The 21,877-nt window shown below is 45.5% G+C and overlaps 1 protein-coding gene across 5 annotated transcripts in view; it reads left to right on the forward strand.

Annotated features, from left to right (window-relative positions):
* Positions 1-8,996, forward strand: part of OXNAD1 (oxidoreductase NAD binding domain containing 1) — a 40,481-nt gene extending 31,485 nt beyond the window's left edge. For all 5 annotated transcript variants that reach the window (XM_045503706.1, XM_045503711.1, XM_045503708.1 and 2 more), the window contains 4 exons: positions 112-253; positions 6,584-6,826; positions 7,612-7,720; positions 8,405-8,996. In XM_045503706.1, coding sequence (XP_045359662.1) covers positions 112-253; positions 6,584-6,826; positions 7,612-7,720; positions 8,405-8,559 — 649 coding nt within the window. In that variant the 3' untranslated portion in view covers positions 8,560-8,996. The remainder of the gene's footprint in view (positions 1-111; positions 254-6,583; positions 6,827-7,611; positions 7,721-8,404) is intronic.
* The last annotated feature ends 12,881 nt before the right edge of the window (positions 8,997-21,877 follow it).

Genomic DNA, 21,877 nt, shown 5'->3' on the forward strand with positions numbered 1-21,877 from the left:
CTCTTTTTTTTTTCTTAATTAGCTAAAAGTTTGTCAGTTTTACTTACCTATTGCCCACTTTTAAAATTGCTTCAACAGAAAGAGTTTATTTCCTTTTTCTTTTTTTTTTAGGGTTGATTTCTTTATCCCAGGAGTCTCTGTGGTTGGTGGGTTCTCAATATGCTCCAGCCCCAGACTGCTAAAACAAGAGAGGATGATAGAATTGGCAGTGAAATATGCGAACCACCCCCCTGCTCTCTGGATTCACAATCAGGTGAGCAAACCTGTTTAAACTTGGAGATCTGGGCATCACTGCCTCCCACAAAGTTGGTGTTCAGCTCACTTCATGCACTTAAGAAACCTAGGCTTGAGTGAAAAGGGTACGTGCTCACAAAGAGCCCCTATATCCACAATTCAGACTCCATAATGGTCAAAGAAGCAGAATCCTTTTGATGCATTAAGGAAGAAGACTGATAATATCTTCTGGGTTACCAGTGTTGAGTTGAACACTCTTTAGTACTGAAATATTTTATGTCTTATGTAAGTTTTTGAAAGTTGCCTCTGTATATATGTCTCGTAAATGGTACATCTATAAGTCAGATTACTTTTTCCTAACTGTCCTAAACAAAGGGAATTAAACCATCACTCTCTGGAAAGGAAACAATTTCTGATTGCATCCCGCTCGTGCCCAGAGCTGAGTGCTGCTGAATCTGTGGTGTTATTGCCTTTCTGGAGAGTTCTTCACACGTGATTCTGAGAGGGAATCCACATTTGCTGCTAATAACTGCTGTTTTACCATGGGACTCAGCACAATCCTACAGAAGCTACCTGCTCATTACCTTTTAGAACTCTGGTAACAAAGAATGGGCTCAGCACAGATTAGTTGTCTTCTTAGTTTTTGACCCTTCTCTCCTTTTTACCACCATCCCTTTTGTTTCTGGACTGTGCCTTCTATATTTACCAACAACCTCCATCCCATCCCAGGCCTTTTCTTGTCACCTTTTCCAAAAAGGAATGTACCAGTATAAATATTGTAGCTGTAGATAAACTGATTTTAGCAGTTATTGGAAGAGCAGAGGGACCAGAAGAGCTAAAACAGTTTTGAAAAAGAATAAAGTGGGAAGAATCACATTGCTCAAATTTAAGGTGAAAATAAAGCTACAGTAATGAAAACAGTGTGGTATTGGTGAAGGGATAGACACATAAATTGATGGAACAGAATAAAGAGTTCAGAAATAGACCAACATACATATGGCCATTTGAGTTTTGACGAAAGTGCTGAAGAAATTCAGTGGCAAAAGAGTAACCTTTTCAACATGTAGAGACGGGACTGTTGTTTATCCGTATGCAAAAAAAAGAAAAAGAACTTTGACCTAAATGTCATACTTTATGTTGAAAATTCACCCAAAATAGGTTGTAGATCTAAGTGGAAAACACAAAACTATAAAAATTTCAGGGGAAAACTTAGGAAATATTCTGAACTTGAGGGTGGACAAAGTGTTCTTAGGCAGGACACCAAAAGCAAGAGCCATAAAAGAAGAGATTGATGTATAGGACTTAATCAAAATTAAAAACATTTTTCTGCAAAAGATACTGTTAACAGAATTAAAAAAAAAAAAAACAAAAACAAGCTACAGACTCAGAGAAAGTTATTTGCACATTAGATATCCAAGAAAGGATCTGTAATATCCAGAATACATAAAGAGCTCTCAAAAGTCAGCAAAAAGAAAACAAGCATAATTTAAAAATAGGCAGAAGATTGAAAGGTACTTCTCTAAAAGGATGTGAGATGGCAAATAAACAATGACCAGATGTTCACCATCATTAGGGAAATGCAGATTAAAACCGTATATAGCACGGTGTCTCTACACACCTCGTAGAATGACGAAAGTTAAAAATTCTGACAATACCAAGTGCTGGTAAGGATGTGGAGTGACTGGAATCCCTTGTATTGCTTAGATTGCTAGCAGGAATGCAAGGTAATACAGCCAATCTGGAAAACATTTGGTAGTTTTGTATGGAATTAAATATGCACTTATCATAAGTCCTAGTAATACTGCTCCTGGGTGTTTATTCTAGAGAAATGAAAGCTCTGTTCATTTAAAAGCCTGTATAGGAACATCTATCGTTGTTCTATTCATAATTATCAAAATCTGGAAACAACCTGAATGTTTCTCAGCGGGTGAGTGAATAAACGAACTGTGATCCATTCATAACAATGTATTGTTATTCAGCCATAAAAATGGATGAACTATTGATGCTCTCCCCTTGGGTGAGGCTCAAAGGCCACATGTGAAGTGAAAAGAGCCAGTTCTCAAAGGTTACGTACTCCATAATCCCATTTTTGTCACACTCTGGAAGACAAAGATACAATGATGGAAAACAGATGAGTGGTTAACAGGGGTGAGGGGTAGGGAAAGGTGTGAGCATAGAGAGCACAGGGAGGTTTTGAGGGTGATGGAGCTGTTCTGTATCTCGGTTTTGGTGGTAGTTACGTAGATCTACGTATGTGTTAAAATTCATAGAACTATATTCCCCCCACCCAAAAAAATGTATTACTGTAAGGTAATTAAAAAGAAAAAGATATAGGGGCATAAAAAATAGCTGTTCTAATTAGGGTCTGCATGTCAAGTTGTATCTGTTCAGAGTAAGGCAGCTGCTTGCCTTAGCATTTCCATTCTAATGACCTTCTGAGTCACTTCTTCCATGTGTCCTCAGCTGCTGCATTCCTTTTTAGATTCGCTTTGGATTTTCCACCCATGGCTGTCTGTAGGCTGCATCCTGAGTCTCTAAAAGATGCCATGGGGGTGGAACCAGCAAGGTTTCCATGTGTCCCACACTCAGTGTTAAAATGAGCTTAGCCATCCTGGCTCCTAGTTCCATGAGTCCCCTCCAGTGATCAGCCTCCCACGTGACCTGACCTGGTCCTGGTCCACAGCTCCCTGCTTGGTTTCATGCCTCATTGACATTTCAATGAAGGAACTTATTCTTAGAGGCGGTAGAAAATCTCCAAGTGGCATTGCTTGAATGCACATTTTAATTGTAGTGCCTGCTCCACTCTGCCCGGTGGGAGTTGCAAACAGCCTTTATGAAGTCAGATTTTTCTTGGAACCATTCTCAGGTGGCTGTTTTCCTCCTGAGGGTTTGTCTTACGAAGCTATTAGAGTGGACAATGGAGGCACGTGAGTGTCTGGGTGGCAGCAGGCTCCTCTGTGGGGACAGGGGATAAAGTGCCATAAATGTCTTCCTTTATTTTATCTGCTTTGGCTCAGGCTCCTGGCAGGGTAAAGGGTTCTAGACAGCTATTGTGTGCTGGGCTCCAGTTGCTGTGGAAAAGTTGTTTATTTCGCAAGTAGAAAAATCTATACCCAAATTAGATACATGGCTATGTAATTGAGGGTAACGTCCTTTTACTCGCTTACGTATTATACCGTGTAGCACTTTGAGTCTTGTGTTCATGCTACCTTGGCAGTTTTTATTGATCAATAAAAGACAAAGATGGCTTTTCATTCTTTCCAGATGCTGTCAAATTAGAAGATAGATCTATTTAAGACGATTTTGTCACTAAGGAGATGACATGCACATTGTTTTGTTGTTGGTGCCAACTTTAGGGTTTTGAAAATACTCTGGTTTCTAAAAACAGTACCCTAAAGGCTTTGCTGTCATTACTAGTCCTACCGAAGATGACCATAGGAGAAAATGATTTCTGTCTCATTTCTTAGTCTCTCTTATATTCTTAGAAATAAAGAGAAACGTGTATAGGCAAGCAGGATGGGGAGGGAGGGTACAAAGAGATTAAATCTGTCGTCATTAGGCAGAGCCTCTCGTATCACAGCTTCTCTTTTTGAGACTTGGAAAGAAGGGGCATTTTAAAGCACTTTGGTGGCCACTGTAGTGATTCCTAGATTGTACTTATTCCTAACAGAATGCTCCCTTGCTGCTAATTTCTTTTGTCAAAAATGAAAACCCACTTACCGTTCTTCATGTAAAAATGGCCTATATATTTAAAATTGTTCAGTTCAGATGTTTTTTCTGAGAAAGGATTTCCCTTCATTTAATCGTTCTTTACTTTCCATAAAGGAACCTCTTTAGTGAATTAAAATAATTTTCATTTTTTCTTAGATTTCTCAAAGATTGACTCTTAAGATTTAACATCTTTCCGTTGTAAAGCCCCAAATTCAATTCATGTCTAAAAGTACTTAGCTGCCTACCTGCCATGTAAGGTGCCAAGGAGTGAATGCTGAGGGTTTGGTCTTTTAAAAGCACATGATAACTTACTGCTTCTTAGGAGGGTGTTCATTCAGTTGATCTGCATCAGGAACATGTAATGGAGCGAAGCTTTGCTTTTGATATAAATTTCTTTAGTTCTAGACTCTCGTTTTTAGGGAAGAAGGAAGCAGGCACCCTCAGTGCTTTCTCTTCTGTGACAGCTGCAATGACTAAAACACCCTCTCATAATAGAACCTGATGCCAGCAAGCTCTTCCCCATGGTGTGTCATATGACGGCCACCACAGCCCTGTGAAGTGAGTAGGACAGGTGCTGGTACCCATTTAACAGACGTGGTAGCAGAGGCTCAGAAAAATTAAGGAACTTGATGGACTTCATAGACTGTGATTAAGATTCAGTCTTCTGGCTCCTAGATGAGTGCATTTTCTCCAAACTAGAGGTCTCAGCCCTGTCAGATCCAATGCCCTCTTTGTAGAACTATCCTGAGATGAAATTCAAAGTTAGTGTAATCAACACATGACAAATTTTGGGGTGGCATAATTCTCTAAGTGTAATGCCAAGGAGAAATAAAAGTGATTCATGGGGTGCCTGGGTGGCTCGGTTAAGCATCTGACTCTTGATCTCAGCTCAGGTCTTGATCTCAGGGTCGTGAGTTCAAGCCCTGCATTGGGCTCCATGCTGGGTATGAAGCTACTTAAAGAAAAAGAAAAGTGATTCACAATCAGAGCCTAAATGTTTCTTTATATTTTTTTTATTTTGAGAGAGAGTGAGAGAGAGAGAGAGCGTGCGTGAGCGAGCACAAGTGGGGTAGGGGCAGAGAGAGAGGGGATGGAGGATCTGAAGCAGGCTCTGTGCTGAGAGCAGAGAGCCCAAGCGGGACTGGAACTCACAAACCACAAAATCATGACCTTCATCTGAAGTCAGATGCTTAATCAACTGAGCCACCCAGGTGCCCCTGTGTGTTTAAGTGTATGAATGGTTGGGCATATCTTAACTAGAAGAACAAAGTAGGCAGATGGTTATTCCTCAGTGTGGAATCACCATGAGTGCACCCTCTACAGGTGCAGATTGTAAGATTCTTTATGGTGACAGAAGCATCACACATGCATGTTACCAACTGGGATGTGGTTTTCCAGAACAGTGAACATACTTGGTAAAGTTCTGGATACAGCAAAGTACAATCCACATCATGGTTACATTCTGGAAAATTCAGACGCCACTAGATACGTGCAAAAAATGCTTTGTGTTTTTTGTAAAATGAGTTAGGATCTAGTCTCAGATTATTACGAACCAGTTTTCACCTACATGTACGTCCCATGGGCCATTCAGAAGTTTCCGGACGGCAGTCCTGGGCATTGGAGATAATGATGTGCTGCTAGATCGGCTCTCTGAGTACAAAAGCCCTCATTTGCAGCATTTGCTGATTTCTGTGCTGCAGATACTCCCTCAATGGCCGATTTCAAACAACCAGTAGAAACTAGTCCATGAAATTCCTCAAAATTTAACCATCAGCTGAACAGAAGCCAGCTCGAGGACAGTGCTAACTTCACAAGACATCTAGCACCTTTGGCCCTGCCCTCTGACTGCCAGTTGGGTTTTCCAAACCATGGTGACGATAAGGAAGTGTCACCACGTGTTTCCATAACACCCCGTCAGGGGCAGGATCACCTCCATGGAGAACCAGTACATTCAGCTCTGATGGTATTTCTGGTCTAAGTGGCCTCACCAAATAGGCGCTCTACCTGGGTGGGGTGGCTGTCTGTGGTGCTCCCCTCCTAGTGTGAATCCTCTGCTGTCTATTCTTACCTCTCCAGGGAAGAGCGGACAGTACTGACCAGCATCTCAGGGCTGGCCTCGAGCCTGTGCAACAGCTCTGGCTGTGCCCTGCTGGTGACCCGGAGGAAGCCCCCTGGTCCCCAGGGTCTTCTCTTATGAGCCCAGGGCAGCCGCAGCATAGTGACACTTGCTCCATCCTGCCTGTGTCAGCTCCACGACTTGGATCAGAAAACAGGAGCGCCGCAGAGAAAAGGGGACTCGTGCTTCAGAGCCGTCCCCTGAGCCCAGTGCCTTTTTCCACAACCCAGCTCTTCACCTAAGAAGTTAACAAATGGCAAAATTACTGACGCGAGTCTTCTTTTGTCCGTACTGGAGTGGCTGTGCAGTGTGGATCACAGAGGCAGAGTAGCAAATGGCCTGTATAATGGACAAGTGGAATCAGTTCACAGGGCCCTGGCACAGTTGAGAGCTGGCTGTGAAAATAGTCCTAAACACTGATAAACATGCAGAAGGTAGACACAGTCTGTGTTATTAAAGAAGAGCATTGGATTTAAGACCTGTGCCACAAAGGACTAACGGATCTTTTCTTTCCTGCCCTAGTGTACCCTTGACTCTGAAGTGGCCGTGAGAGTGGGTGGAGAGTTCTTCTTTGACCCTCAGCCTGCAGATGCCTCTAGAAACCTGGTGTTGATTGCAGGAGGAGTCGGAATTAACCCTCTGCTGTCCATCCTGCGGCATGCGGCAGACCTCCACAGAGACCGGGCGAACAAAGGAAGCGGCTATGAGGTCGGAACGATAAAGCTCTTCTACAGTGCAAAAAATACCAGTGAACTCCTGTTTAAGGTAAGGAAGAAACATATGTCTCGTCGCTTGCCGTGAGCAAACTCGTGTCATGGTATTAGTCGTCCATGGAACTTTCTTCCGTTAGTTCTGTCTTCCTGCAACCGTTGTTCCACCAAAAGGCTTGACAAGGTTTTATCATGTTCAGATGGGAATTAACCAACACTTTTTATGCCGGACAGTGAAACAGCTAGTGTTGAGGACGCACCCACTGAAGTGACAGGCCTAGGGCAGGTTTGTGGGCTTGAATCTGGAGGCGGATGGACAGAAAAGTCGCCACATCCCTGAGATTCCATCGAGTCAGGAGACCTACAAGTGGGCTCGTGTGTTACAGGAGTAGGTGAGAGGCACAGAGTTTGGACCCGCTGGGTAAATGAAACCCCTGTCGGTTGCATCTGTTGAAACTAAGTACGTTTGACAGGAGAAGGCTTTCACTCTGGATTGCTTTGCAGCTGCGGGATGAACAAAAGAACAGAAACAGTTAAAAGACACAACTGTGGTCAGTGAAACTGCTGCTTAATTGCCAATGCTTGAGAAAAAGGAAGAAGAAAAAACTCCCGGAGAGTTAGTAATATGCTTGTTAGCATATTCAGATTTCAATTAAAGCCAAATAGCCCTCTGTACTCTGAATGCTCTGGCCTGCTAGGCTGCAGACAATACCTCTCTAAGTAGAGAGGAAGAGTGGCAGACGTGTGCAGAATGGGAGTCGAGGTTCAGCGGCAGGGGTTGTGCACATCTGTTTTGATTTTTTAAAATTGTAGCGTGACCAAATATGTTTGACATTCCAGCAAAATATCCTCGATTTAGTAAATGAATTTCCTGAGAAGATTGCGTGCAGTTTGCATGTTACCAAACAGACTACACAAATCAGTGCAGAACTGCAGCCATACATCACGGGTGAGTCCCCTGAAGATATTTTGACTATCTCCACGTGGCTGTTTGGAGGACATGCCAGTCGGTCGAGTGTGGGTGCTTTACCGTTGGGAGTTGCTGCCTAGGAATGTCAGTACCTGGGGAGCTGGGGGGTGACTCATCATGGAAAAGTAAGGACAGATTCAGTGAGATTTACTTACTATATACAGGTTTCTTACTGCCCATGTTAAAAATTTATTTTCCACATTTTTTAAGGGGACCTTTGCATCATCGCTGTAGTATGCCTACAAAGAATTTATATTCCAGCTTTGACTGAATCGATGCCATTTGCCATTCATGGTCATTTAAACTACTCGTGGTTTCCCCTGCTTGGAAAGATTTTTCACCAGTTTATTTACTTTGCTGAAGTGAGCTCTGAATCTCTACCAAAGATTAGTAAGCTAACTGGCCCTGTCTGAAGAGTGCATTATGACGAGCTTCCCACTTTGCCTGCCGGAAACCTAGAGATGCACTCTCCGCTTGGGTCTGGCGCCCGGTGCTACCGCCAGGAGCCGTTGTGTGAGGGCCTCAGCACTAGACCCCTGAGCTGGAGTTCCTGGAAACAGACACAGTTGCTGAGTGGTAGTTAGTCCTTCCTCATTTCGGTACAAGCATGTCTGGCTTATTTGCTGTTGATTCTGTTTTTTTTTTTTTTTTTTTTTTTGGTAGAAGGAAGAATAACAGAGAAGGAGATAAGAGATCATATTTCAAAAGAGACTTTGTTCTATATTTGTGGCCCACCTCCAATGACAGACTTTTTCTCCAAGCAACTGGAAAACAGCCATGTTCCCAAAGAACACATTTGCTTTGAGAAGTGGTGGTAGGGAGCAGGCAAAGGTAGAAGAGAGAAAGCTGTGAAATCTTCTCAGGACAGTAACGGAGACATGATTTGTGGCACCATGAATTTACCTCTCCTCAGCGGTTTTTTTTTTTTTGTTTTCTTTTTTTTTTTCAAGGCTGAACTAAGTAAGTGACCAGCTGGAGCATCAAAGAAAAACCAGCCGACAGACTTCAATGATAAACTTTTTGCCAAGACTTCATTGATTAAATTATTTTTGCTATATTGAGTTTATTAATAACTGTTTGATTATCTCATGATGCATCTTGAATTGGTCAAAATAGATGTTCTTTCCTTTTAGGGAAAAAAGAGACTATCCTTAAACTTAATCATATAAAAATGTTCTGTGTGTAAGATATAGGTTGTCCTTATTTGGTAGCAACCTATATATCTTATGTCCAATAAACTTATAATTTAAACACATTCTTATTAATCTTACCTTGAAAATTCTTTATATTTAAGGTCTTAGTTCACCTTACTACAAGCCTGAAGCCTCGTTTCTTCAGACCATCAAAATTGGGGTTGGAAATGGAAAATTATTAGGAAAACTTCTTTAGGGAATTGAATATCTGGCATGTTCGCTTAGTGTTAATGAATGTCCTAAGTATGTATCCTGACTAATTGTTAGTTTCTCCTCAAATTAAATCCTTTTCTGTGCTCTGTGTCTTGGCTGCCTGCCTTAACACTACCTGTAGGAGGCGGCTTCTTGTTTGGGACAAAGGCGTCGGTGACTGCTGGATTCCATGTTGAATCTTGCCTTCAATGGCCAGGCTGGCTGGCTGTAAAACCGTGCTGAGGACTGATTAGGGAGTATAGAGCCATTTCCAAATCCTGCTTTTCTGCCTTTTATTTAATTTCTTTGCCAGGGTTGTTCTTGGCACCAATAATAGCTCCACGGTACATACTTGTTGAATGACTGAAAGAAAGCAGCTAACACTTAGCTCCTTGCTAAGCCTGGGTTGGGAGGCAGTCCCCAGGACGGATGGAGAGAATGGTGGAGCCTCATCGCAGGGCTGCTCTAATGAAACTGCTAGAAAGCAGACTGCTCTTCGTATCTTCATTTAGATCTTTAAAAGGCCAAAAGAAGTCCATAGGTTGAGGCCAGGCCATTCTTCCTGTGACACACAGTGTTGGGCCCAAGGCTACCAGCTTGGAGAATACTGTGAGGGTAAAAGGGGTCTGGGAAGAACGGAAGATCAGTTCTGGAGACACAGGAGTTCCAGTTGGAATTCTGTTCCTGAGCTGATGGAACAGCTGAGGGGGAAAGACACCTTGCTCTTTGTCATCTCTGTGGCTACAAGGCCTCACGGGGAATTTGGGCTTAAACACATCCTTGATTTATGGGGCCTGATGATGGCTGGCATTGTTATTGTGGACTCTTCCCCGTTTTGAATTTTGTCAAGTTTTTAAATTTTTTTTAGTTTTTATTTTCTGAGAGTGAGAGCAGGGAAGGGGCGGAGAGAGGAGGAGAGAGAGAGTCCCAAGCAGGCTCCACACTGTCAGTGCCGAGTCCGATGCAGGGCCCGAACCCACGAACCACGAGACCGTGACCTGGGCCAAAATCAAGAGCTAGATACTTAACCGACTGAGTCACCCAAGTGCCCTGAATTTTGTCACGTTTTAAGCAAAGATCATCTGTCCGCTATTTCAATCCCACATTCAAGTTCAGCAGGAAGAAAGGCAGGCTATTGATGGGAATTTCAAAGTCTGCTCAAGGCAGTGATTATCCCCGCATTTCATAGGTGAGGGGAGGGAATATGAGACGCTCTGGCCGCAGTAAGGAGCCCTGACTCCTCAATTGGTCCCCAAGTGCCCAGGCCCACGGGCTGGGCTTTAGGGCTGAGTACTCAAGAGGCACAGGAGCGCGGCGCACTGAGATTCAGGGATGTGGGAGCAGCAGTGGGCTCTTGTGCCGACTGGCAAAGGCAGCTGGCAGGGACGGGACACAAAGGTATAGAGAAAGTGGCCGCCCCAGGCTTTTCTGCATTGGGAGTGGAGGCACAGGGCAAGCCTCTTCACAGTGCGAGATGTGTGCAGAAGGTGGTGCCTCCCACCGCCTCTGTCCACCCGCCGCCACAGCCTGTCTGCCTGCTATTGTGACAGAGCAAGGGCCATCTGTCCTGCCCACCACCCTGCCAGTCGACGTCACCATCCGTAACCTCTCTAGACAGGCCAGGTCTTGACCTCTGCCTGGACCGTAGTCCCTTCCAGCTCTGTCGTTTCTGGTGCTGAGTGCCAGACAGTATTTCTGGTCTGCTGGCCAAGAATGGCCTGTTGCCCTTGTTTGCCAGGCTAGTCAAGATCTCTTTGGTACTCAGACTGAACTAAGTCCAGCCAGGGGGGCTTGAATTTATAGTGTGCAGGCTGAGAGTGTAGACTGGAGAGAGCCCTGGAGTCCCACTGCTTGCTAGATGGATGACCTTGAGTGAGTCACTCAAGTGTGTCACGCCTCAGTTTGTAATTACACACACGTATGCACACACTTGCTACTACATGTAAAGTAGAATCCTACGTACCTCCCAGGACTGTCACGGGGATTAAATGTGATAATACGTATAAAGTGCTTGGCAGAGCACTGCTTGAGTGTGTTAGTAATTTGCTACTCCTTGTCTTATTCCGAAAGGATTTCAAGAGGCCGGATGGCTTAGGTTTAGTCCACTAACCTTTAACCTACGTGCGGGTAGGGGCCTGTCTCGTTCCGCACTATGCTTGGCACATAACAGGTGCTTAGTAAATATTTCTTCCATGGGTGAAAGGGAGTGCCCAAGCTGATGAGCTGTGTTAAAGGAATTTTTTTTTTAATGTTTGTTTATTTATTTATTTTGAGAGAGAGAGAAGGGGAGAGAAAGAATCCCAAGGAGGCTCCGTGCTGTCAGCACAGAACCTGATGTGGGGCTCAGTCCCACAAACCGTGAGATCATGACCTGAGCTGAAATCAAGAGTCAGATGCGGAACCAACTGGGCCCCCGGCCGCCCCTACAGGGATTCTTAAAGATCATTCGAGCCTAATTAGTTTGTGAAAAGATGTTGCTTTTAGTGATATGAGACCCTTCTACAGTCTATACCAGAGAGAGGTGAAGCTGATGTAGGAGTCTTTCTCAAATTTGAAGTGTTGGTATGAGCGCCAGCACTTACCAGGAAATGGATCAAATACTTGGTCTTTCCCAAATGGTCTGCTGTCCCTCACCAGTAGGTGTGTGCAGGTGGGCATGGAGCTCTGAGATAAAGATGTTCCCTGGAGCCCTGGTTCTCGTTGGTAGCCCCTACTTTGAAAATCGTATTGTAAAAATTATGAAAGACAGAATGGATGCTTGATTCTTGCCCTATATTTATCAGTTAGTCTAATATGAGTTGGTGCCCTAGCAACCTCCAAAACTGGTCACCGGTGAGATTTTTAAAAGTATCAATATGAACTCATGGCTTTTTGAATGTTTGATTGTGTCTATTGTGGCCAGAGTTTTGCTGTTCAGCTTGTTTTGGGGTGGCCCCTGCTGTGTTAGTTGTGGGGGTTGCTGATGTTTGCATCTCTGATGGCTCTCGGAGTTGCAAACAGTGCTCTAATAAACGTGAAGGAAGAAAAGGAGATCAGTGTGGCGTCAGGACACTACATGAAGAAAGTGTTTCAAGGAGGACAGACTGGCCAGCTGTGTCATGTTGCCGGTAGGACGGGAAAGGTGAGTTCCGACGAGCGACCGTTGATTTAGCAACTGGAAGGTCCCTGGTGATCTCGACAAGATGGATGTTAAGAAAAAAAACGTGGGGGCGCCTGGGTGGCTCAGTCGGTTGAGCGTCTGACTTCGGCTCAGGTCATGATCCCCCAGTTTGTGGGTTCGAGCCCCGCATCGGGCTCTGTGTTGACAGCTCAGAGCCTGGAGCCTGTTTCGGATTCTGTGTCTCCCTCTCTCTGCCCCTTCCCTGCTCATGCTCTGTCTCTCTCTGTCTCTCAAAAATAAATAAACGTTAAAAAAAAATTTTAATAAAAAAGAAAAAAAAAAACATGTGAAGAAGGAAAACCTATTATAGTGGTTTCCTTTCCACAACTGGGAGGAAAGAAATTGTAACGAATGAGGATAGATAATAGTTTCGAAGAGTTTTACTATGAAGGGGAAAAAAAAGATAGGAAAGGCAAGTAGAGTCCATAGAACTCACCCCACCACCACCTTTCTTTTTACTCCTTTTAAAAATTTTGTTTTGTTTTAAAACTTTTTCTTTTGAAATAACTTTAGACTTACAGAAGAGCTGCAAAGGGTTCCCGTATACCTTTTACCCAGCTTCCCCGAATACCGTCTTATAGAACCATGGTGTATTTATCAAAGCTAAGAAGTCAACAACAGTACAGTTAGGTTGGTACAGTGCTATAAACCAAGCCATAGTTAGTTTTGTTTTTTTTAAGGTGAGAGAAATAACAGCCTGAAAAACTATGAAAGAATCATTCAGTGGGATACCACTTGGGATAGTGAGGTGACGGCTTTTTCTGGAGGGTGAGAAGTTAACTACATGTGATTTATTGAGCACCTAGTATGCGCAGTCACTGTGCTAGAGATTGTAGATAGGAAAATGTAAGGTTATCCTGAGCAAGTTAAGTATTTGGAAAACTGAAAGTAGAAATGCTTTGGAGGGCAAAATGGTTTATTTGCAAGTGTTGCCAATCGAAAGGGAAGCTATAGAAGGTGGCTGGCTGGCTGGACAGGTCACTGGAGGCGTGGGTGGAGCTGTGGCAAGGGTTGTGCCCACACTCTGGGGACCGTGCTCGGGAGAGCTGTTACACAGGATGCAGAGCTGCTGCAGGTGTCTTCACATGTGCTTGTGTGAGCTGCAGTATGTATGCACAAGCCCGGTGATCGCCCAGCGTCACGCACCTCTGTCGGAGAGGTTTTTTTTTTCTTTCTTTCTGATTGGAAAACAGCAATTTCCTTCATTCCTGGGTACTGCGGATGATCGTATGCTGATAATTTAACCCGAGTGCTGTTATTTCATTTTATTTTAAATGAAACTCCAAGAATTATACCATTCTCATCTTCGAGAAGTAGTGGGATGTCTTGTCTTTAATATTCTTCTTTCCTAATACGTGCCTCGGCAGCAGGCGTGGTGATGACATACGAAGATACCTTCTGACCCACCATCCACTCAAGGCGTGCATTGAAAAGTATTTGTGTTCAGGAGTCCTGACTTCCTCATTACTAAGCAGCCGTCTCCATCCTGTCTGTTCTGGGTTCTTAACTCCCCCCCTCCCGTCCCCATCATCCCCCATCCCTGCCCCTGCCCCTGCCCCTACCCCTGCCCCTGCCCCTACCCCTGCCCCTGCAGGAGCCCATAAACCTGACCTCCATGTCATCTCCATGTCCCAAGATTTTGTCTATTCCTTTGTTCTTTCTTAATTACCTGATGAATAGGATTATAAAAAATCAAATAATATGAAAGCATGTGCATCAAAATGCCAAAGTTTTCTTCTCTCCCATCCCACTCCCTGGTCTAGCATGAACTTCTATATAAAGAGCTTGCTAGGTATTAGACCTTTTGCAGTGTATTAACTTGGACACACAGACAGGTACGTGCACTTATGAATTTACTCTTCTTACCTACTCCCAGCTGTAGATGCATGCCATCATGTACGTAATTACATCTCTATGATGGACATCTACACTGTTCCCAGTTTGGGCCTATTACAAACAGTACTGCAGGAAACAAACTTGTTTGTGCAATTCTTGTGCATGTATCCTGTCATTTCTGGATCATTTCTGGATCAAAAATTGGCTGGTATTGCCAAATGGCCCTGTAAAATGCACAATCGATTTATATTCTAATGGAATATGAAAGTACCCATTTCTCTGACGCTAGGTTGTTTAAGTCTTTAAAGTGTGTTTCCTAGTCACATTAATTAAAAAATTAATTTCCTGATTGCTCCCTAGCATTTTTTCCAAAAATGTTTTAGCCATTTTTTTTTAGAATGGTGTGTTCACATTTTATGTCCACTTTGATATCTTATGGATTTGTAACTCTTTATAAAATAGAATGCATGCTAATCTTTTGTCTGTATATGCATTGCAAATATTTTCCCCAATGTATTATTTGTCCCTGAATTGTTTGTTATAACGTAACACCAGAGTTTTAAATTTATATATAATCACATATTTTCCCTTGGCTTTTATGAATATACTTTCTTCTGATACTTTGGCAGGTCTTTAATCTATTGGAGATTAATTTTTGTGCTTGATGGGGGATAAGGATCTGACTTTTTCATATGGCTCTCCAGTTGCCCATCACCATTTATCAAATATTCCACACTTTCCCCCAGTGGTTTGAAATGCCTTCTTTATCACATATAAACTCCCACCTACAGATGGATTTTTTTCCCCTAGACTCTCTGTTCCATAGGTCTATTTATTTGTTCCTGCTCTGATTCAACACTGTTCTAATTATTATAGCTTCTTAGTATATTCTGTGTTTTCTTTACCTCCTTTTTTTCCCCCCAACCTCTAGATTATTTAAACACAAAGGTCTTAGATGTAGCCATAGAGGTTCATTTTCACGGATAAAGTAATAAAGGAGAAGGGATGGGAAATGCTAACTCTGGAGTTCACCTGAATTCACTGGTGGTCTAGATTTTGGCTAGAGTTCTATTATCAAATGAATACTACAGGAGCACTTGGCATTTGACAAGACATTTGTTTTAGCTCATTGAATTAGCCACAGTGTCTGTGTGAAGTAGGCAGGATGATCAGGGTGAAGATGCTGTCTCATTTTACCAGTAAGGGAAATGAGACTGAGTGGTTGGATGGCTTGCCCAAGCTCACATGGCTGACAGTGACAATGCGTGACTTATGAGACTAAGTCCCCTTCCTCTCCACAGACTCGGCCCTGACCTTGTTCCAAAATCCTCCCCACTCATTAACGAGGTAGACTTGCCTCCCATTTTTTTTTTTTTTAAAGAGAGACTCATTTAACCAGAACACTCCATTCCATTTTAGTGAGATTTTTAAAAAAATCCAACCAAGCCTGTCTGTCCTTAGGGACTATAGGCACCTAGAGAGAAGAAAGAAAGAATGGAACAAGTTTAGTTGGCTGTGTAGTAGGGTGGAGAGAACAGGGTGCCAGGCATCGAGAGACCTAAGTCATCCCTGTTGTACAGCTTCCTGCACGACTCACTATGTCCGTGACCTGCTCTCCTGATCTGTCAAGTGGGTAGGACTACACAACCTAGAATCCCTTTTAGCATGATCATTCTGCAATTTTCCTGATGGAAAAAACGGGCCTTAGAGATCGAGTGGAGCGGAGGTTGGCCATTCTGATGAGAGATGACGAAGGAGGGTCTTAACTGTCTTCAAATACTTGATTCATTGTTGCAATTTCTGTTGTTTGCATCTCCAGTGTCGACAGAATAAGAAGAAACTGCCTTGGACCGAAGCAAGGGAAAAGTTTGGTTTGATATAGAGGACTTCTGCACTGCGGTACTGATTAAATTCTGGAGTTGGGGCTCAGGAGAAATGGTGGATTCACCATTAATAAGAAAGAAAACTGACAACATTTGCCTGTTGGGGCTTAAGGTGGGCTGGACTGAGACAGCGGCTGAATTGATAGCTCCCTGGCTTCGTGAAAAGAAGAGTTTTCTCAACAGTTAGCAACTTAGGCATTTCGGGATCCAGGCCCTGACAAGCTTGCCGGTTGTCCTTCCTTCTCAGATGATTTTCTTGTTCTCTTTGCTGAAGAATCAACAAGAGAAGAGGTACCCAGGATTCACAAACAGAGGTTCATTACAGGAAGCATTTTAATGCTCAACCTGATAAGTGAAATCTATTTCTTACCTTCATTAAACCTTCATATTATTTAGAGGCAGCAGAAAATCCAAAGCCATACTGAACTTTATGTCTAGTGAGCGACACGTTTAAATACAGAAGTATTGATTACTAAAGATTGTGTTGGTTACAGCAAGGAAAGCTTGCTTCCTCTTACCCGTCAACCAACGTGGGATCCATGTTTTCAAAACGTCTCTGGATTGAATGAGTCCTTTTACTCCATTTCTAAGACACAGTCCCCACAGTGGACAGCATTGGCTATAAGTGTAGCACTACCATTAAAAATTGTTTTAGGCTCTGTCCTTCTGACCCAAGACAAATAGGTCCCGTTCTACAACCTATGACTTACCCATGGTTCCTCCCCACCAGCTGCTTCTGTTTGTCAACAGCTTCCTCCCTCCAGAAATTAAAGACCTATTCTTTGGGTCTTAAGGGAAGTATCCAGACTCATGTTTTAGTGACTTTGTAGAATCATGTTGAGTTAGTCATTCAAATCCTGAAAACTAATCCACGAGAAGGTTTCTAGAAAAGTTTTGAACGATGGCAGTATCACTGCAGTATTTGTTATTCCGAGGAAATACTTTTATTTCATTTTATTTTTTTAAATATTTATTTTGAGCGAGAATGGGCAGAGGAGGGGCAGAGAGTGAGGGAGAGAGAGAATCCCAAGCAGGTTCCGCCATGTCAGCGTGGAGCCTGATGCGAGGCTTGAACACACCAGCTGTGAGATCATGACCTGAGCCAAAATCGGGAGTCAGCTGCTTAACTGAGCCACCCCAGACACCCCTATTCCGAGGAAATACTTTCAATAAGGACAGTCCTCATCGGTTTCTGGTAGGGCTGGTAGCTTCCATACCTCCCTCACCGGTCAGTGCAGAATCCAGTCGATTTTTGCTCCTAAATCACTCTCAAAGCTGACCCTTCCTCTCGCTCTCCACGGAGGTGCAAACCACCCACACTCCCACCTGCACTAATGCACCAGCCTCCCTCTGCATCCTCTCTGGGCCCCCTGCACACCTTTCTCCTTCAGCAGCCAGAGAGATCTTTTAAACATGCAAATTTGACGTCATCTCCCTGTTTAAAACTGATCAATGGCCCCCCATGACTCCTGCGAGGACGAGAATCCTTACCAGGGTTCCCGAGGCTCAGCTGCCTCAGGCCCTGCCCATCCATCTCTGTCTCGAATCTCATCGTTGCTACTCCCCACCCCTACACACACACACTCTCTGCGAACCTGCTTTGATTTCTTTCAGTTACGTGAACATAAGCTGCTTCCTTCAGAGCCTGCTCTCACATTCTTCCTGTTCAGTCTTGCTTCCTCGTTGCTAACGTTTGTATGTAACACTTCCCTTGTGCCAGACGCTCTCTAAGCACTTTGCATATACTCACTTCATTCTCGCTACGGCCTCTACCTCCCTCTTACAGATGAGGCAGCCGAGGCACAGGAGGGTTAAGTGACTTGCCCAAGGACACCCAGCTGGTAGGCCGCAGAGTCCGGGTTCTAGCGGGGCAGCGGGGCTCCAGTCCGCGCCCTGAGCTGCGAGGCACACTGCCACCCTGTGGACTGCTCACCTGACTGCTTTTCGGCGAAGCCTTCCGTAAGCGGGTGACCTCTCCCTGTCGGTGCCTTCGCGGCATCCCGCCCTTGTCCACGCCACTCCCCACAGCTACGGCTGCCGGTGCGGGAACCTAGCGTGTGTCGCGTAAGCCCCGAGGGAGCCGGGATTGGGGTCGGTCTCGATCACTGCTCTCTTCCCAGCACCTAGCACTGTGGTGTGGGCCTTAAAACCGCATACGTGGGGGCGCCTTGGGGGCGCAGTCAAATGACGTCAGCTCCGGTCACGATCTCTCGGTTATCAAGCTTGGGCCCCGCCTCCCACTCCCAGCTGTCGGCGCAGAGCCCACTTAGGATTCTCTGTCCCCCTCTCCCTCTGCCCCTACCGCGCTCGCTCATTGTCTCTCTCTCTCTCAAAAATAAGTAAACATGAAAAACAACAACTACCTGTGTGTGCGGAGAATGATCCCTCGTGCAGTACAAATGCACCCACAGTGGGGCGGCTGGGTGGCTCAGTCGGCTGAGCGTCTGACTTTAGCTCAGGTCATGATCTCACAGTTGGTGGGTTCGAGCCCCACATCAGGCTCTCTGCTGACAGCTCAGAGCCTGGAGCCTGCTTCGCATTCTGTGTCTCCCTCTCTCTCTACCCCTCCCCCACCCATGCTCTGTCTCTAAAAAATGAATAAACCCTAAAAAAAAAAAAAAAAAAAAAAGAAATGCACCCACAGCTCTGCCACGGCCCGGCCGCCTCGGCAGGGAGATGCCACACCCCACTGTGTCGCAGCGGCTAGGGAAGCCAGCACCTGGCAGGTTCAGAGAGCAGCTCTCGACAACCCGGAGTGAGCTTTCTTAGTCTGGCCACAGAGATCTCTATCAACAGGAACCTGTGGTAAACATTGGCTTTGCTTCCTTCCCTGGCAACCGTCACCTCAGAAATCCCAGCCAAAGACTTGTTGGGTCCTGTCCTTAGATCTCACGTCCACGTGCTTCCCTGTTCCAGACCCTGGGGACCAGGTACGGGAAAACCAGACTCTCCCGAGCTCATTTGGGCAGGTCGCGGAGCCGGCAGAGCGCTCATCACCCGAGGCGCAGCCGGCCCCGCCCACGCAGTCAGCTCCAGCACTTTCGGCGGGACCCTTGGGAGACCCGACCTGCTGGCATGGCTGGGGAGTCGGCGCCGAGCCACCTCAAGGCTGCCGCCTACGGCCCCCGTCCTTTCTCCTGCCGCCTCCCACCAACCCTTTCCTGAGCCTTCATTCCCAGCTGCCGCTCTGGGCCCGCTCGGGGTGGGGGCCCGGAGCCCAGACCGTGCTGTCCCGCGGGGTCTCCCGGGGTCAGCCAGTCCCCGCACACCCGCAGCGTGTTGCCTGAGTGAGGAGTTTTGGGTGAACGTGAACCTCCTGATAAGCACTGCGCCACCCGAGAGCTCTTCCTGAAACATGTCTTGTGGCTTAAAACCGGCCATGATTAATATGTTTGGAGAACTGATAAAATGTGCTTCATAAGAAGTGAATTAGAACGTCTCGTCCTAGTGTTTTCTTGAAGCTGGTCCCATCAAGCACAGCTCAAGTGAAGTATGATCAGCTTGGAGATTTGAAAACATTCAGACAAGGACTGGACCGTGCTGACCATATTGTTGCTTACAAACCACTAACAAATAGTGAAGACTTTGAAAAACGTTATTAGAGTATTTCTGTCAGGATGGGCTATGCTATGCTCCTGTAACAGATAAAACTTACATTGTCAGTGGTTTAGCATAGCTCATTTTTCTAAAATGTTTATTTTTGAAGGAGAGGGACAGAGCAGGAGTAGGGGAGGGGCAGAGAGAAAGGGAGACACAGAGTCTGAAGCAGGCTGCAGGCTCTTACTGTCAGCACAGAGCCTGTTGTGGGGCTCGAACTTACGGGCTGTGAGGTCACGACCTGAGCCAAAGTGGAACGCTCAACTGAGCCACCCAGGCACCCCTAGCATAGCTCATTTTGATGTACTCTCACGTCATGGTCCATCTTGAACTACGCCAAGGGTGTTGGGAGGGCAGAGGTGGCATGAGGGGCTTTGCAAAGGTCAGGCCCAGAAGTGGCCTGCATCACATCTGCTCATGTCCTGTTGGCCAGAACCCAGTCACATGGCCCGGAGTGCAGAGAGGCTGGAAGTACGGGAGTCTGTGGGCACCGGCTGGGCATTGACAGCTCCTGCCACCTTGTTGCTGGCCGGCATTAGGATTCACTGACAACCACACCAAGCACTTTGCACACGTCGTCTGCATACAAAAATCTAACGGGGTGGGGGTCAGCCCCATTTCACACGTGGCGACACTGGTGCTTGGAGATGTGGAGAAATTACCTGGAGATTACATGTGTAGGTTAGCATCCTAACCAGCCGATTCCAAAGCCCAGCTGGGCTTTTCCACCAAGGGAGCCCGATGTCGAACAGGCTCACTGCTTCATTAACATGGGTGTCCTTAGGCTCTCCGTGTGTCAATTCTTTGACCTTGTGGCCCTGTGCACTTGAGAGCACCACACCTGAATGGCACTCCTCCCCACCCACGACCCTCCCCTGAACCTCTGGAGGTGAAGAAGAGGTCTTGAAAAATACCCTCCTGGACTTCGGCTCAGGTCATGATCTCACAGTTTGTGAGTTTGAGCCCCGCATCGGGCTCTGTGTTGACAGCTCAGAGCCTGGAGCCTGCTTCGGATTCTGTGTCTCCCTGTTTCTCTCCCCCTTCCTCTCTCTCTCTCTCTCTCTCTCTCGCACAAATAAACATTAAAAAAATAAAAAAATAAAAAAATAAAAAAATACCCTCCTGGCCTAAGACTCAGAATTTAAGCCACAGCTTCAGAAGAACTTCTCATTTGTTCCTGAGGGGGATTTTTTTTTTCCCCTTCCAAAAACCTCTTTCCACAGGCAAACCAACTGGGCCGAAGAATGAACAGAACCCTCCACGGCAGAGTCCCAGTCCTTCCCATGAGGCCAGACTTGGCCTCCCCTTCTCGTGGTGCCTCTGACTCTCTGGAATGTCCCATTGAGCTGGATGGCGGTGGCAGCAAGGCCATCAAAGTCACTTAGGGCCCCACTTAAGTCACCTGATCACCCCCAGAACTCCCCGTTCCTTCCAGACCTGCTGTGACAGATGCAAAGACTGACTGCCATGTGCATAAGCCTCCTACAAGCCTCTGCAGCTTTTCCTGGTCAGGAGGCCTCATCCGGGCCAACGATGGACTTTCACCCTATCGGCAACCATAGGAGAGTAACGTTTCCTTTGGGAATCCCGCTGCTTGAAAGACACATGGAGGATGGCGGGGTGTTGGTTATTTACTTTTCGTAAGAAGCATTTCATTTCACAAGGAACAAGCTGTGATTCAGCGCACAGCAATCCTGTGGCCAGCGACTCTCACCCTTGGTTGCACCGTGGAATCCACAGCGGGGTTACAGACCCGGGACCCAGGCCACTCCCTGGAGCAGCCACTCCAGTCTCGAGTGGGACCCAGGTATCAAGAATTTTTAAAGCTCCCCCAGTCAGCCAGTATGAGAACTGCCTCAGGTAGACTAATATTTTGCCGGATGTCAGCACGAGCGGGGAAAAGCCGGAAAAGACAAGACATTCAGGAATTACTTGTTAGCCTGGCGCTAGGGTCAAACCCCCTGAGGAATTCAAATTAGCTACAGTCACCTTCAATTGTTTTCCCATAACACATGCAGCCAACATACATGTCATTTAATTATTGAAAAACGTACCTACTGCCGAGTGATACAGGCATCCACCTGAAGGCATGCTGGGACCAAACGCCTCCCAAAGTTGTGAGAGATGGGCATTGTTTTTGTCCCAGGCTCTGCGAACTACTGCATTTTTAAAAAGCCGTGACCCTCGAAGATATAAGCCAAGAGATAATTTTTAATATCAATGCTGTATAGATGTTCTTGGGTATAACTGCGGAAAATGTCATTTTTAAACAGTT

This window comes from Leopardus geoffroyi, chromosome C2 (genome assembly GCF_018350155.1).
Source record: "Leopardus geoffroyi isolate Oge1 chromosome C2, O.geoffroyi_Oge1_pat1.0, whole genome shotgun sequence".
In the NCBI taxonomy this organism is placed as follows: domain Eukaryota; kingdom Metazoa; phylum Chordata; class Mammalia; order Carnivora; family Felidae; genus Leopardus; species Leopardus geoffroyi.